This window comes from Typopeltis vanoorti, chromosome 12, assembly GCF_054136105.1.
Source record: "Typopeltis vanoorti isolate ZY-2024b chromosome 12, IOZ_Tvanoo_1.0, whole genome shotgun sequence".
In the NCBI taxonomy this organism is placed as follows: Eukaryota; Metazoa; Arthropoda; class Arachnida; order Uropygi; family Thelyphonidae; genus Typopeltis; species Typopeltis vanoorti.
Genome location: NC_143560.1, coordinates 89,181,881 through 89,198,555, shown reverse-complemented (window position 1 = coordinate 89,198,555; position 16,675 = coordinate 89,181,881). Strand labels below are relative to the sequence as shown.

The 16,675-nt window shown below is 36.7% G+C and overlaps 1 protein-coding gene across 1 annotated transcript in view; it reads right to left on the bottom strand.

Annotated features, from left to right (window-relative positions):
- Positions 1-16,675, bottom strand: part of LOC150100981 (nephrocystin-4-like) — a 191,322-nt gene that overhangs the window by 163,444 nt on the left and 11,203 nt on the right. The window contains exon 2 of the mRNA XM_090401955.1: positions 11,975-12,113. Coding sequence (XP_090258081.1) covers positions 11,975-12,113 — 139 coding nt within the window. The remainder of the gene's footprint in view (positions 1-11,974; positions 12,114-16,675) is intronic.

Here is a 16,675-nt window from a genome sequence, read left to right as displayed (position 1 = left end):
GAATGTGTGGACAGGGCTAATCTAAAGTGGAATGGTCATTTAAACAGAATGGATTAGTACAATTAAACAGAAGGTTAGTACAATAGGTGTTTGAAGCCATGATAACAGTAATAAGACCTGGAAGAAGAACAAGATCTAGGTGGATTGATTCAGTGAGAGGTGCCTTAGAAGATAGAAATGTCAGATATGACAATACTGGAGTGCTGACCAGTAACAGAATAATATGAAATAATATGAAGCATAGAGTTATCTAAAGCTTTCCATGGCACATGTCTAGAGGTAAGTGATGTAGGTTAGAAGATCTGTGGAACTAGATAGACATAATTTATTCTGGTGGTCACTAATCAGCTGCCAGTTCTCCAGGTGTTGAAGAAGCTGACTGTTGGTAACTTTCTCCATTAAAAACTGATGTGAGAACAGCAGGGCAATAGTTTGATAGTAGACATTTATCACCATTTTAAAGAACAGGCTGTATATGGGCTTGCTTCCCTGCTGTATGGTGGATATCAGCTGAGTATAATATAGTGTATAGATGATAAAGAAGTGTTAGTTCAAGGGTGCTTCTCTTGAGCCAATTCAATGTGGAGTTTATAATTACTTGAGTACTGGATCTGCACTTTATGACTTCTGAGCTTTTATGATGAGTAAAAATTTTCTATTATTACTGCATGAAATGATGGACCACAGATGTGAGGCAATCAATATGTGTATCATTCCACAAAAGACTGCTGAATAACTTGTGATCCCAGCTTGCAACTGAGAATAAAACATTTTAATTAGTATGAATCATTTCCAATAACTGAATCATCATTTTCCTGATATGTATCCTCAAGGGATATGCAGGATACTATGATGGTACTAAACAATTAAGTTTAGATTATCACGAATCTTCTGTCAATCATTTTCCTCCAAATTAGACTATCAACTGTAGCATTCCAATATTTTTGGAATTTTTAGAGAACTTCCGAATACGTCAATCTACTTAGATCTTGGTTCTTTCTCTGGATCTTTTCCTGCCATCTTGGCATCAAACAGTTGTTTTGCTAACCTTTCCTCTTCCATTTCTTTTTAAGTGACCATAAATTAGTTCTGCTCATGCATTCTGTACTGCTAACAATGTCAAGTTCTTTCCTAATATCTTCATTTCTAATATGATTCTGCTATTGCTGCTGTCTATTTACTGTCTAATTTTTCTCCAAACTCTAGTATTAATGGTTTGTAGTCTCTGATAAACTGATGTATTTCTATTATATTTACGGCTATTTTGCCTGCTTCAGTTTAGGAGTGCTCTTTAAATGTCATTGGCTTTTTTACTCATGGATTCTTAGGGCATTGTAGATGTATATTTACCAATAAATATATGTAACATAAAGGCAGAGAAATTTACACATACTTTTTCTGGGTATTTTGGCTTTTCTTCTTTCTGCGATGTCCAAACTATTGTGTGTGTGTGGGGGGGGGGGCGTTAGACAATGTGGGAGAATTAAATAGAAATGGGAAAAAACCCAGTTTTTTTGAATAATATATATATACATATATATTATATCATTAGGGATGGGTGGAGTGTTTTTTATATTTATATAGGGTGGGAAAGGGTGAAGGGGTTGAAAACAGCAACTGATTTTTAGAGGGGGGGGAAGAGGGTTGACGGGGTGCAGTCCATTTCAACTATGCTTGGTTGTCATCTGAACACATGGAGGAAGTGGATGCTATGTCAGGTCGGGTAGGTGCTTCTGCTTTTGAAGTGTTTGTGTTATCGCCTATTGGTCGCGATTGTGACCTCAATTTTATGTTGTGAAGCTTCCAAACCTCAGAGATTATGTAGGGCCTGTGGAGATTGATAGAGCTCGCGTCACATTTTATGGCTATTGTTTCCGATATTCTAAGCATTGTTTCATTGTCTTGTCTGTCTACTATGATAGCCTTGTCGATCTGCGGGGTATGTTTCTGTTCAAGGGCGTGAATAGCTATTTCCGTTTTTCCTGTGTTTTGTATTCGATTTTTCTTTTTGATGTTGCATTTTTTAGTGTTTAAATGTTCTGGAATAGGGATGTTACAATTGCGGAAGTGTTCTTGTAGTCTTGCCCATAAAGACCTGATGGTGGAACCTGTGTAGGTGATATCACAGTCTTTTTGGCAGGGAAATTTATAGACTACGTTGTGGTGTTCAAATATATCTTTTTTGTGTGAGATTTAGTGGGTTTTAGGAGATTTTTGTTTACCAAAAATTGGCAAATCTCCTAAAACCCACTAAATCTCACACACAAAAAGATATATTTGAACACCACAACGTAGTCTATAAATTTCCCTGCCAAAAAGACTGTGATATCACCTACACGGGTTCCACCATCAGGTCATTATGGGCAAGACTACAAGAACACTTCCGCAATTGTAACATCCCTATTCCAGAACATTTAAACACTAAAAAAAGCAACATCAAAAAGAAAAATCGAATACAAAACACAGGAAAAATGGAAATAGCTATTCACGCCCTTGCACAAAAACATACCCCGCAGATCGACAAGGCCATCATAGTAGACAGACAAGACAATGAAACAATGCTTAGAACATCGGAAACAATAGCCATAAAATGTGACGCGAACTCTATCAACATCCACAGGCCCTACATAATCTCCGAGGTTTGGAAGCTTCACAAGATAAAATTGAGGTCACAACCCCGACCAACAGGCGATAATGCAAACACTTCAAAAGCAGAAGCACCTGTCCGACCTGACATAGCATCCACTTTCTCCATGTGTTCAGACGACGACGACCAAGATAGTCGAAAGAGACTGCACTCCGTCAACCCCCTTCCCCCCTTTAAAAATCAGTTGCTGTTTACAACCCCTTCACCCTTTCCCACCCTATATAAATATAAAAAACGCTCCTCCCATCCCTAATAATATAATATATATGTATATATATATATATATATATATATATATATATATATATTATTCAAAAAACTCTGGTGTTTTCCCATTTCTATTAAATTCTCCCACATTGGGAGCCAGCACTAAGGACAAAAAGTGGGAATGGGTCATTTAGAATAACGTATCAATATAGGGGTGGGACTAAGGGATCACTGCATTTCATGTATACTAATGCCAGGAGTATTAGGAACAAGAAGGAAGAATTTTTGGCCTTGATTGGCTCTTCCTGGTCACAGGTTATTGGCATTAGTGAAACATGGCTGACGGAAGAAGATATAGTTAGTGGGATAGAATGTGTAGGTTATAGTGTGTTTAGGAGGGACAGAGAGAATAAAATGGGGGAGGGGTATTATTGATGATAGCTGATGAACTGCAGCCAAGGAGAATTGAAGTTGTATGGCAGGATAGTGAAAGGAGCTCATTTGAGGCTATTTGGTGTGAGAATGAGACTGGCAGAATAAAATATACAGTTGGGTGCTGCTATAGACCAGGTGATGGAATAGATGGTGGAGATAGTATGCATAGGGAAATTGATGAAATGAGTGGAAAGAGGGTAATTATTATGGGGGATTTCAACTATGATAATAGTGATTGGAAGGAGGAGAGGACACATGTGAGGAAGGAAAAGCATTTTATTCAATTATTAAAGGATAACTATCTGAGACAGCATGTAATTGAAAATACTAGGGGTGTGAGAGTGCTTGACCTGGTAATAGCATCTGAGAATTTGACTGTAATGAATATGACCATGTTGCCACCTATTGGTGAGAGTGATCATAAGGTCTTGACCTGGGAGGTGGCTAAAGATGTGGAATTTTCGATTAAGACAGGGTATATGTGGAATTACCGTGCTGGCAAGTATGACAAGCTTAGGAGATTGCTTGGATCAGTGCCATGGCATGTACAACTGCAAGGGCTGGACGTCGATAGAGCATGGGAAGTGGTCAAGGAGCATTTACAGGAGATAATGGCTGATTGTATACCCAGGGTCCGAATAGTAAAACAAGTAGGGGTTAAATGGATGAATAACACCATTAAGCTTGAGCTGCAAAAAAAGAAACAACTAAGGAGGGCATTTAAAGAAAGGGGTGACCTGCAGGCACACGAACGGTATAAAGTGCAGGCCAGAAAGGTAACGAGTGTGGTAAAAAAAGCAAAAGCGGATTATGAAAGGAAACTAGCTATGCAAGCAAAAGAGAATCCCAAACAGTTCTTTCAATATGCTGCAAGCAAGAAAAAACTGTACACGGTAAAATGATTTTAAGGAATGACGATGGTAAGGAGGTCACTGAATCAGTCGATATAGTGGAGTTACTGAGCGTGCACTTTGCAAAAGCATATCATTCAGGTGGTGACATTGAAAAAATGAAGGAACCATTAGTTTATACGGGAATAGTGATGAATGAAGTGGAGGTGACTAGTCTATTACAGAACCTTAATGTGAACAGATCTGTGGGATTGGATGGTATACCGGTATGGGTCTTGCGTGAAGCGGCTAAAGAATTATCAGTGCCCTTGACCATGTTGTTTAATCTGAGTCTCAGGTCTGGCTTAGTCCCGAAGGTGTGGAAAGAGGGGAAAATAGTTTCACTGCACAAAGGAGGATCCAAGACTACGGTTGCAAATTACCGACCGATCAGCATATCAGGAGTCGTTGTCAAGGTCTTAGAGAAAGTAGTCAAGGGAAAAATACAGGAATGGATTGATGAAAATGGGATACTGTACAGGGGACAGCATGGCTTTGTGAAGGGTAGATCATGCTTCAATAACTTGCTCAAGTTTTATAACAAGGTGACGGCTGAACTGGATAAGGGAAATGGGTCTACAGTGATACTGCTGGACCTGGCAAAGGCGTTTGACAGGATACCACATGGAATACTAATCCGTAAACTACAACATATGGGAATGGATATAGGGTTGGTGAGATGGATAGGTGGTTGGTTGATGGAGAGATATCAAAGAGTAGTTTATTCAGGAGTAGAGTCCAAAAGACGGCCTGTGACTAGTGGTTTGCCGCAGGGTTCTGTTCTTGGACCACTGCTGTTTAATCTGTTCATTAACAATATAGGGAAGGATCTAAGTGGAACAATTCATTTGTTCGCTGATGATGCAAAGTTGGGTAGGGCAATAGTGAATGCAGAAGATGTCAAAGTCTTGCAGGATGACTTAGATAGATTGGAGTTCTGGGCTAAGGAGAATGGATGTCAATTTAATGTGACAAAATGTAAGGTTATGCATTTTGGGGTGAAAATGATTAGCAGCAGTATACCACATTGGTGGAACTGTACTCCAAGAGATTGATGAGGCCAGGGACTTGGGAGTGTTGGTGGATAGGGAGATGAAGTTTAGGGGGCACACTGCAAAAGTAGCTAAATCAGCTCATCAACTCACTTGGTTGTTGAAAAATACCTTGACGAGCAGAGACAAGCAAGTTATTGTACCTCTGTACCGAGCCTTGATAAGACCTCATCTCGACTACTGTGCCCAGATTTGGTCACCTCGGTTCATTCTTGATGGGGAGGAGGTGGAGAGGATCCAGAGGCGAGTGACTAAGATGATAACAGGTCTATGGAATGAACCATATGAGAACAGGTTGAAGATTTGTGGGTTGCAGAAACTAGTTGATAGGCGGAGGAGGGGAGATATGATCGAGACATTCAAATTGCTAAAGGGATTCTATAGGATTAATTCAGAGGATATTTTTGAGATCAGGACTGGTGGTGGGAGAACTAGGGGACACCTATGGAAGCTGGGCAAGAGTGTGGTTAGCAGGGGTGTTAGAGCTGGGTTCTTTACTTTTAGAGCGGTAAATGATTGGAATAAGCTGCCAGAGTCTGTTGTGGGTGCTATGACAGTGAGCGAGTTCAAGGCAAGGTATGATAGATACTGTGAGAATGTCGTATAGTTGTGTGGACATGATGTTTAGGGCCTCCCTCGATGAGTCTAAGGACTAATGGAGTCGCCCGAAATAATAATAATAATAATAATTGCCTAAATCCCCTCCCCCACACACACAGTAGTTTGGACATCGCAGAAAGAAGAAAAGCCACAATACCCAGAAAAAGGTATGTGTAAATTTCTCTACTTTATGTTACATACAGGGTGTTCGGGATAAATTTGACAGTTTCGTAAGGAAAAAGAAAATCTTCTTTGTATCTATTAAATTTAATGAATTGACAAAAAAACATTACAGGCAGAGTTAATTACAATACTATCAACAAGATTTACTCAAAATAACCACCATTAGCATCGATCACAGCTTCAATTCTGCTTCGGAACCTCGAACAAGCTGATGCTACAGTCTCCCTGGGAAGGGCCGATTATATAATAAACTGTTTTAATTTTATCCATTAACTGGGCTTTTGTATTACTGGAAGTGCGATTGGTGTCTTTTTCAACTGCGCCCCATACAAAATAATCCATGGGGTTAAGGTCTGGGGAGTTTGGAGGCCAAACATTTGGACTGGTGAAGTCGTAGAAATTTTCAGACAACCATTTTTGACTTTTCCCAGAGGTGTGGCAAGGGGCTGAATCCTGCTGCCATACATACGGCCTACCATTGGCTACCCTTGTTATCCAGGGCTTGACTACAGTTAGCAACTCCACGAACAAAGCCCGAATTCCAATGCCAGGGTTCTTCAACACCTGTTCCTGCAGATTTGCGAGGAATTCTGCTGTACGAACGCAATCAGATCGTCTGCTAGGGATCTTTCTTCTTGCTACATCCTCGTAGTCACCATTGCAAGTCTCTAGTTCATGCCTGATTGTTTTTACTGTATTCAGGGAGCATTGGGCAGCAGTCGTAATATCCTTATTTTGATGGCGGGCACGAATCATCATGATACAAGTTATTCTCTTCCATGATTCAGGTGGGTTCCAGCTATCCATCCTTTCTGACATCTTGTATATGAACGAAGAAGGGTCCAAACTTTTAAATGAAGAGAAGTGTGTGTTAATACATGTAACTTACGGAAAAATATAATTAATTATAAATATGTCAAATTTATCCCGAACACCCTGTATATTTATTGGTAAATATACATCTACAATGCCCTAAGAATCCGTGAGTAAAAAAGCCAATGACATTTAAACAGGGGCACTCCTAAACAGAAGCAGGCAAAATAGCCGTAAATATAATAGTTTGTTAAGAGGAGTAACATGGGAGTTTTTCCAGAAATAATATCCATGATGTATTTCTATATTTCTAATTGAACAACAGCTATAACAATTTATAGCTGTTATTCAATTGAGTTAAGGAATCCAAACATGCACTGGATTTTTTTAGGAATAAAACATTATCTGCATAAAGCTGAGTTGATTTCTGAAAAATTTCCTACTTTCAAAAAATAAAAAATATGTGTCACTATGAGATGCTATGCCCAAAAAGTCTATGCCCCAAAATATGTGTCACTATGAGATGCTTTCCCACTAAATCACTTTACAGATTTTTTCCAGAAATAATATCCATGATGTATTTCTATATTTCTAATTGAACAACAGCTATAACAATTTATAGCTGTTATTCAATTGAGTTAAGGAATCCAAACATGCACTGGATTTTTTTAGGAATAAAACATTATCTGCATAAAGCTGAGTTGATTTCTGAAAAATTTCCTACTTTCAAAAAATAAAAAATATGTGTCACTATGAGATGCTATGCCCAAAAAGTCTATGCCCCAAAATATGTGTCACTATGAGATGCTTTCCCACTAAATCACTTTACAGATTTAGAGGGAAAGCCTACAGTTAAGCTCAACCTTCATTTCAAACTATTTATAGTGCAGTACATATGTAACCCCTCCCCCCCCCGACTGGCCATGATGTCTATAGATGTCCAGCTAAATATGGATACGATTCTGTAACATCTGTTGAATAACATGGATAAGAAGTGCAATTTGGTCTCACTATTTCATCCACCTCGGCCAGTAGGAGGTTAAGTCCTCAAAAATGTCTGGGAAAAAAAAAATGAATTTGAGAATAAAAATTCCTTAAAAATGAAAAGCAATAAAATTAGAAGAGAAGCATATAATTTTTAGCCTTCAGGTTAACAATTTCATGCTTTTTTCATACGTCTCTTTCATTCTGGATTCCTTCAGAAATAATGAAACCAAGAGACTGCTCCAAGTTTCAGCTGTCTCTTTCACTGATAAGTGCTCTCTTAAAGAATGAACAAAAAGTTTATATTATGCTATATTATATTATAGAATTCAAATGTATTTCCAGGAATCTAACCCCATTTCATGATCCTAAGTCTATGGGAAATTAGGCTTCAGTTTTTGACAACTCACTTAACAACTGTTTCCTAAGAACCAATTAGGTCATAAAAGTAGGGGTATAATGTATTCTCATGATGTTCATATTAACTACAGGTAACACTCGTATAATGTGGTCTACAAATTGTAGTATCCTTTGTTCAACGCGGTTTCAATATAACATGGTCTACATTTTCTAGTAACCCTTTATTTTATTTTTTTTCATATTTTTCACCGCGGGACTTAAAAATCAATTATATCTTCGTTAAATTTGTGTCTGCCCATATCGCGCAAGTAGTTATAAGTATCAATTTAGTTTTATTGTATCACTGAATAAGGTACTGTACAGAGGCTTTTGCAGTCTGTGTCATTCTCAACAAATAGTGCAATTAGAGACAGATTGAATAAAAATGGCGCTAACTAATAAATCACATGTCCCCTCTCACAGAAACTATGCTGCATAGACTTAAAACCATATGTTGCACCAAAACACAGTATCTAACTAAAAACTATTGTCTAATTTTTCAATTAAAAAAAGTGTTTGTTTTATTGCATTTGAAATTTTCGATGTCATTATGACAGATCACAAAGGCTAACTTAAAATAAAAGACTACCAAAAATTGAAACATGCCATATAATGAATATGTTGAGTTTGCCTGCCAAGAAGCCATAAAATTCAACCAAGGGTTGAAACGTTTGTGTGAGTTGAGCCAGTCAGTAATGAGAAGTTCCATCAGAATGATAAATGACACCCTGTTGTAAATGTGTTAAAACTAATAGTGAATGTTGTTATGACAGTTTCAAATATTATGGAATTCGATTGAGGAGAATTAGCATTTCAACTCAACACTTGTCGGTTGACACTTTGTCTTTGGGTCGCGCGATCTTTTGTTAATACTGGACCAATCATATGTACGTCTTTATAGCTGCTGTCTTATGTAAAACAAAATTCAGCTTGTACGTATTGTAACAATTAAAAAAAAAATTGAATAATTTATAAGCGTATAAAAGGATATCACCTGTAAATTGTTGACATGCCTGCAAAATTCTCAGACGTGCCACCTCTGGCATGAGTGCCATAGGTTCGCCATCTAGGGTTTACTGCATGAAGTGTTTATTGTTGAAAACGGTCTTCGTTTTCCACCAGGAAAGTGCATTTAAAATCATAAGTGTGTTATTCTCAAGTTGAGCAGTTTATTTTCTAGTGAGGTACATACATATTTTTATGCAAAAGTTTATTTTTATTGTAATGGCCACTAAAACTGCAACGAAAGGGAAAAAACCAACATTGACGAGGAAATTCATTTCTCTCGAAGAAAAAAAATTAAAATCTTAGATCGGTTGAAAATTAGAGAAAAACCAGGAGTTGTTGCAAGGACTCTGAATTTAAATGAATCAACAATTCGAACAATCAAACAAAATGAACATAAAATCTGAGAAAGTGTTATTGCTGGGTCAACAGTAAGTATCTTTTGCTGGGTTTCTTTGCTCGTGTTCGTGCTATTCTAATAGAAAAAAATGGAGAAATCTCTAATGATTGGATAGAAGATTGCACTCAAAAGAAAATTCCTTTGGATGGACACCTTATTAAGCAAAAAGCTCTCAAAGTTTATAAACATTTAAAAGAACTCTATCAAGATTCTTCAGAAGAAATCTCTCAGCATGGATTTTGTGCCAGTAAGGGTTGGTTTGAAAACTTTAAAAAGCGGTTTTCTTTGTATAATCTTAAAATCTAGGGAGAATCAGCATCAGCAGACATTGAAGCTGCCCAGAAATACCCAGCAGAACTTTTAAAAATCATTAAAGAAGGTGGTTACAGTGCAGACCAGGTGTTCAATGTGGATGAAAATCTCGGTTATATTGGAAAAAAATGCCAAAACACACCTATATTTCGAAAAATAAAAAATCAACTCCTGGATTCAAAGTTTCCAAAGATAGAATTACTCTACTGTTTTGTAGTAATGCATCAGGTGATTACATGACAGAACCAATGTTTATTAACCGATCTGCAAATCCTCGACAAGTCCATCCTACCTGTTTATTGGTGGACCAACAAAAAAGCATGGGTTACAACTAGCATGTTTGAAAATTGGTTTTTCAAGTATTTTGTACCCGATATAGAAAGTTACACAAAGAAAAAGAATATGGACTTCAAAATTCTACTAATTTTAGATAATGCACCAGCCACCAAACAAATTTAAGCCATCCGAATATTAAAATAACTTTTTTGCCACCTAATACTACTTCACTTATTCAACCACTCGACCAAGGAATAATATCAACATTTAAGTCATATCATATTCGGCGAAGATTTCAATTAATTTTGAAAAAAATGGAATCTAATCCAAACATGACACTGCCTCAAGCGTGGAAAAGAGTTTTCAATATTGAATGTGTAAAAATTATTTCTCTGTCCATTAAGGAATTACAACTCTCTACGCTGAATGTTTGCTGGAAAAAAATATGGCCTGAAGCCATTCTGGAACAAAATTTCGTACCTCCGGTGGATGCCGAGTTATATCATATAATAAACGTCGCACACATTTTTGTTGGAGAGGGCTTTTGCGATATGGTTGAAAACGAAATTAGCGAATTAATTGATGGAGAAACAGATTTAAATGAAGAGGAACTGGTACAATTAATACATGGTGTCGAACCAAATGGAGGGGAAAGTTCTGCTGAAGATTCTGATTGTGATGAATCCATTAAAGAAATTAGCAGAAGGATTGGACTTGGCAAGAAAGTTAGGAAGTTATTTTACGGATAATGATCCCTCAATGGAGTGCTTGGGAAAATTCACGAGACAATTGGATATTTGTTTAGCACCATATTATGAACTTAATAAAAAATTGCAGCATAGTGGAAAGCAAAGTCTTATTACTGAATTCTTGATGACTAAACCAGCTAAAATATGCAATGAGAATTATACAAATGATGTCCAAGAGATTTCAAGTGGTGACGACCTCCGGCCACTTAAAGAACATCTAAGAAATGTTATTTCTGAAGAGAGTGATGATGATTAAAATATGCGCTTTATTTTATTGTGTCTAAAACATTTATGCATTATGTGCAATGAAATTTATGTACAATTTGTAATTTTTATAATTTGATACTACGTATTTGTCACATAGTTTATATTTTCTTAACTTACATGAATTAAATAAAAACATTGTTTTTGTTGGATATGTCATTGTTGTTTATATAATTAAAAAAAAAAAAACGATTTCGGAACCTAACCCTATTTTTTCTATGTGATCTAAGTCTCGTATAACGCCATTTATACAACGCGGCATTTCTAGGGAACCTAACATCTGCGTCATACGAGGGTTACCTGTATATGGTTTTTAGAAAATTAAAGGCATTATATCAAGTAAATTCTATCTAAAATGTCTCTTGCTTTCTCTCTTTTAAACTCATACTTACTGATACAGAGAAAAAGAAGGGGGAGAAAGAGAGAGAGAGGGAAGGGGAGGGAGAGAGAGAGTTTCATATATATTTTGAATATATAAAAATGTATCAAAACAAATTCTGTATATTCTGATCTGTGTATTTTGATGTAATCAGTATTAAATTAGTTTTATACTCCCATTTATTTTTAAGTGGGTTTTAATTTCTGATATAGTTTTTCAACATTAAACTATAAACCAAAATACTACAAGCTTTAGCTATTGTGCATTTCAGACCAATTCAGATTTACAATTATAAATTCAATAATTTAATTCAAGGAAACCATTTTTAAACAACAACAAAAAAAAAAATTCTTCCACATAATTAAATAAAATTATTTACCCAGAAAGTGCAAGGAACTGTAGAAATATTTCATTACATTCTGGAAGTCCATGGAGTTCTTTATTAATATCTATTGCATGAGAACTGGCTAAAATTGTTTCAGCAGGATATCCATGCTTATCCAAGACAGGGGGAAATCCTATATGATGTAACTTTGAATACACACTTCTTGACAAATATTGTCCTCTACAAAAATCATTGATATGATTTGATTAAGGCTTATTTAAAAGATTAACTATAGTTCTAAACAAAAATTATTTTCTTTTTTACTTGTTTTACATATGATATATATAAATTAATCCCATGCAGGAAAGGTTGCAGAACCTATAGCAGGGTTTCCCAAACGGTGTTCTGCGGAAGGTGAATAAGTGTTCCGTGAGAAATTCTCCTGGAATTTGTCATTTTAGTTTTCTAAGCATTTTTCATGAATAAATATTTTATAGTGGAAATATTCTGAGGAGAATAATATTCATGAATATGTTGAAAAGCTCAGACCCAGAATGCTTAATAACATCTGTGTAGCAAATGTTAGTGACCAAGCCGTGTATTTTTAAACATGAAAGTATTCATGAATTATCGTTAATTTTCACACATCAAAACCTTTCAACATTTGGGAAAAGGAATAATGCTGTTTATGACCGGTCATAAAAATTGTCTGCAAGCCGGTTACAAAAATAGGCGGCGTATCCTCTGTTCTCAAAACTGAACGAAATAACATCTGTGTTGCAAATGTTAGTGACCAATCAGCAAGGAAGTATAAAGAAAACTTTTCCACTGAAATTAAAGATCAAGGTAGTCTGTGTCCGTTTCTCAAATCTAGTAATACTGAATACTTTATTCGCAAGTTCGTATTGTAGGGTGAAAGTATAGTGCCGTGATTTTTTAAATGTAATAGGCCTAGCCTACAGATTTAAATTTTAATATGAATAAGAGACAAGGGACTTTGTTTAATTTTGGTTAAGAAATCTCTTATTGAAGGTGTTTGTGACACAACAGATAATAATTCATCCACCTCCAGCCTACAGAGCGATCTCCAGGATGTACAATAGGAGGGAAAAACTACCAGCACAGGAGAAAAAGTCTGCATTCACTCGTAAGTACTTATAATAATGTTATAAATTTTTGGTGATCAGAATGTCAATGAAAATCAGCACAAATTAATTTAATGATGTTGGCCTGAGGAAACTACAATATGCTACAAGATTTCATTAATCCAGTGATTTATAACTGATTTAAATGTAATTTTATATTTGTCAACATGTCACATCTTATACATAAGTGTACTAATACTCTTTATGATTATGCCTTAATTAATCATTAATTTTGTAATGTATCAATAATTAATTATTAATTAAATAATAATTAATTATGCATTGATTATTAATATATTACAAAATAACCAAGGTGTTCTGTGAAAATTTCAGGATTTGTGAAGTGTTCTGTCGTAGGAAAAACCTGGGAAACGCTGACCTATAGCATAAAACTGAAGTATGGGAAAGGGTAAAAAGAAATAGGGAACATGTGTTGCTTGAACATCTGTAGAAAATAGTCAAGTCTCTTCAAGAGGACTAGATGGAATGTGTGGTAGTTTGTAGATGGATTGTGGCAGAAGTTAACCAGCAACCACTCATGCTTAAGACTTAAAGGAAGCACAGGAATGGTAGGTAGGTAACTAGCTAGTTCAGAAGAAAAGTGCCCATGAAAAACATTCAGAGAACATCTAAAAGAAAGTTAGTGAAGTGCATGTGAGTATAAGTATATAGTCATGCAGTAGAGATAGAGGGGATCAGCTATAAATGGGACTGCCTTCTTCTACATAACATCAAGTACTTTTAGAGAGGTTTTTGGTGTACTACTCCAAATGTATTCTAAAGGTGGATGGATTTAGGACTAGTATGGGATTGTATCTATGTAAGTGAGAGGCAGTATCTTGAACAGAAAAATACTCAAGTTTTTTTGGATGTGGTGTTTGTACCACAAAAGGTGGAAGTGTAAGTAAGCCCAAAAAGAGAAATCTGATCTTGCTTGGAGATCTGGATATTATAAAGTGAAGTAGGATCTTTTGAGAAATAACACAGAAATGTTTTACAGCATTAAAGCCAATAAGGCTGTAGGGTCAGTGTTTAGAGTGTTGCCAATGAAAGTTTGTAAAGCTTGAGATGTTTGAACATTTCAAGCTTTGTCAAATGAAGAAGAACTGAGTGTACTGTCATTAGCATAACTATTAAAAGGAGGAAGGATGTAGGTAAAAGAATGAAACCCTGATAATGATGTGCTTTGATATTGGTAGGGATTTCTAAAGAGAGGAAGCTATCTACTGTAATATGACACACAGTGAAAACCAACAATCCAAGTGCCAAGAATGGAAGGCAGACCATAAGATAATAGCTTGGCAAGTACACCTTTATACCACACAGACCTAATCAAATGCCCTGGAAATGCCAAGAATGATGACACAAGTTTCTCCAAACTTTTCTATGGCTTCCTTTGGATTGAGAATAGTGTAATCCGTAATGTTAGTGGCTAATTATTTGGCTGACCTCTAAGCGATTAAAAATACTTCTTAATCACCTAGTAAACTATTTCATGAAGAAATTCTCCATAAATTTTGATAGAAAGGAGAATGAGATAGTTTGATGACTGACTTTTATCTTCCTGAACACAAATTTTTAAGTGCTAGAAGTCAATAAATACTGTGAGTATGACAGATGAAAAGACAAGAAAGGACGCATGTTAATTCTGAAGCACAAGTTTTGAGCACAGTTATTGGGGGGGGAGGGGAATGAGGAGCAGAAGATCTTCAGCTACACTAGTTATTCAGAATTCTTCTAATGCAAGATTCCATAATTCCATGATTACCGATTAGATCGTCGGCTTGTCGAGAGCTCCTGAAAAGATTAGTAGTATTTTGTGTTAACATTAGATATTTTATTAGAATTTTAAGTAGTATTGTTTGCTTTTTGTTTCTTGGTGTGTCTGTGCAATTTTTGCGTGTTTTCTGTTATTTTAATTATTATTTTTAAGAAAAGATAGCGTACACATGGCACCGATAAAGAAAAAAATGGCGGCCAGGTAGCCATGTTTGTTTAAGAGTTTTGATGTAAACGAATTTATGCAATGTGCTGTCTGTGAGATGTATGCCTTGCGAAGAGCGGTGGGAGTCTGGTTAGAAAGTGATAGTGGAGTTAATATGTGTAGAAAGTGTAAAGAGAATGAGGACTTCAAGCGTGTTTTGTGTGTCGAGAGTGATATCGTTAACGATAGTCAGAATGTAGAAAATGGCGGTGTGCTAGAGAATTGCATGGTAGTGCCAGATGGGTGTGAGAGCGTCGCTGAAAGTGTAAATGAAGGTAGAAACACAGAAAGAATGGATGATTTGATCGATAATGAAAATGGTGAGATAAATGCAAGTAGCGAAATTGCCCGTTTGAATGGTGCGATACACAGAGCTAAAAGACAACTGGAGCGTATGGAAAAATGTGTGTTGAACGTACCGACAAATAACCGGCGGAAGTCTGTAACGGCAAATAATAGAATGTTCGTAAACGTCAATAAAATGAAGGAACGAGTGCTGTATGGGGATTCGCTATTAAGAGGCGTAATAATTGAGAGTTTAACGAAGTCGTACCAGCCGGGTGCGAACATAAAGGACGTCAGCGAATCTATTCAACTGCAAAAACAGAGGGTGAAAGAGATGATAATCGTGGCAGGAACGAATGATTTGCCAATGACTTTATGCGTGGGTTATGCATGGAGAGTGGTGTGGAATTTGTGAATGTGTGGAATGAGTTCGATGGGCGAAAGGACTTATATAAGATGGATGGGTTACATTTGAATGGAGTTGGTGTATGGAGACTTGAAAGAGTGTTGATGAATGATGTGGAAGTGGATGTACAGACTCAGGGAAACTAGATTTATTAAGAGGGGGGGGAGTAGATATGCAGACTTTAGGGGGCAGTTAAGTGTATGAATGAGTATATTATGCCCAAGTGAGTACGACGGACAACAAATCAGAATGGGATAGTTAGTAAAAGGCATCAAAGTAGGGATGGGACAAATGGGCTTCTGCGATTCATGTACACTAATGCCAGGAGTATTAGGAACAAGAAGGAAGAGTTTTTGGCCATGGTTGGCACTTCCAGGCCACAGGTTGTCGGTATTAGTGAAACATGGCTGACAGAAGATGATAAAGCTAGTGGGATTGAATGCGACGGGTATAGCATGTTCAGGAGTGACAGGGTGAATAAAAAAGGGGGAGGAGTGTTATTGATGATAGCTGATGAGCTTCAGCCAAGGAGTATAGAAGTTGAACTGCAGGATGGGGAAAAAAGCACATTTGAGGCTGTTTGGTGTGAGATAGAATCTAGCAGAACAAAATATACAATTGGGTGCTGCTATAGACCAGGTGATGGAGTGGATGATGGGGATAGTATGCATAAGCAAATAGAAGAAATGAGTGGAAGGAGGGTAATTATTATGGGTGATTTCAATTATGGTAACATTGACTGGAAAGAGGAGATGGCACATGGGAGGAAGGAATTGGATTTTATGCGGTTATTAAGGGCCAACTATCTACGGCAACATGTATTGGAAAATACCAGGGAGCAGAGAGTGCTGGACATAGTAATTGCAACTGAGAATGTGGCTGTAACGAACATGACCATGTTGCCACCAATTGGTGAGAGTGACCATAAGGTCATG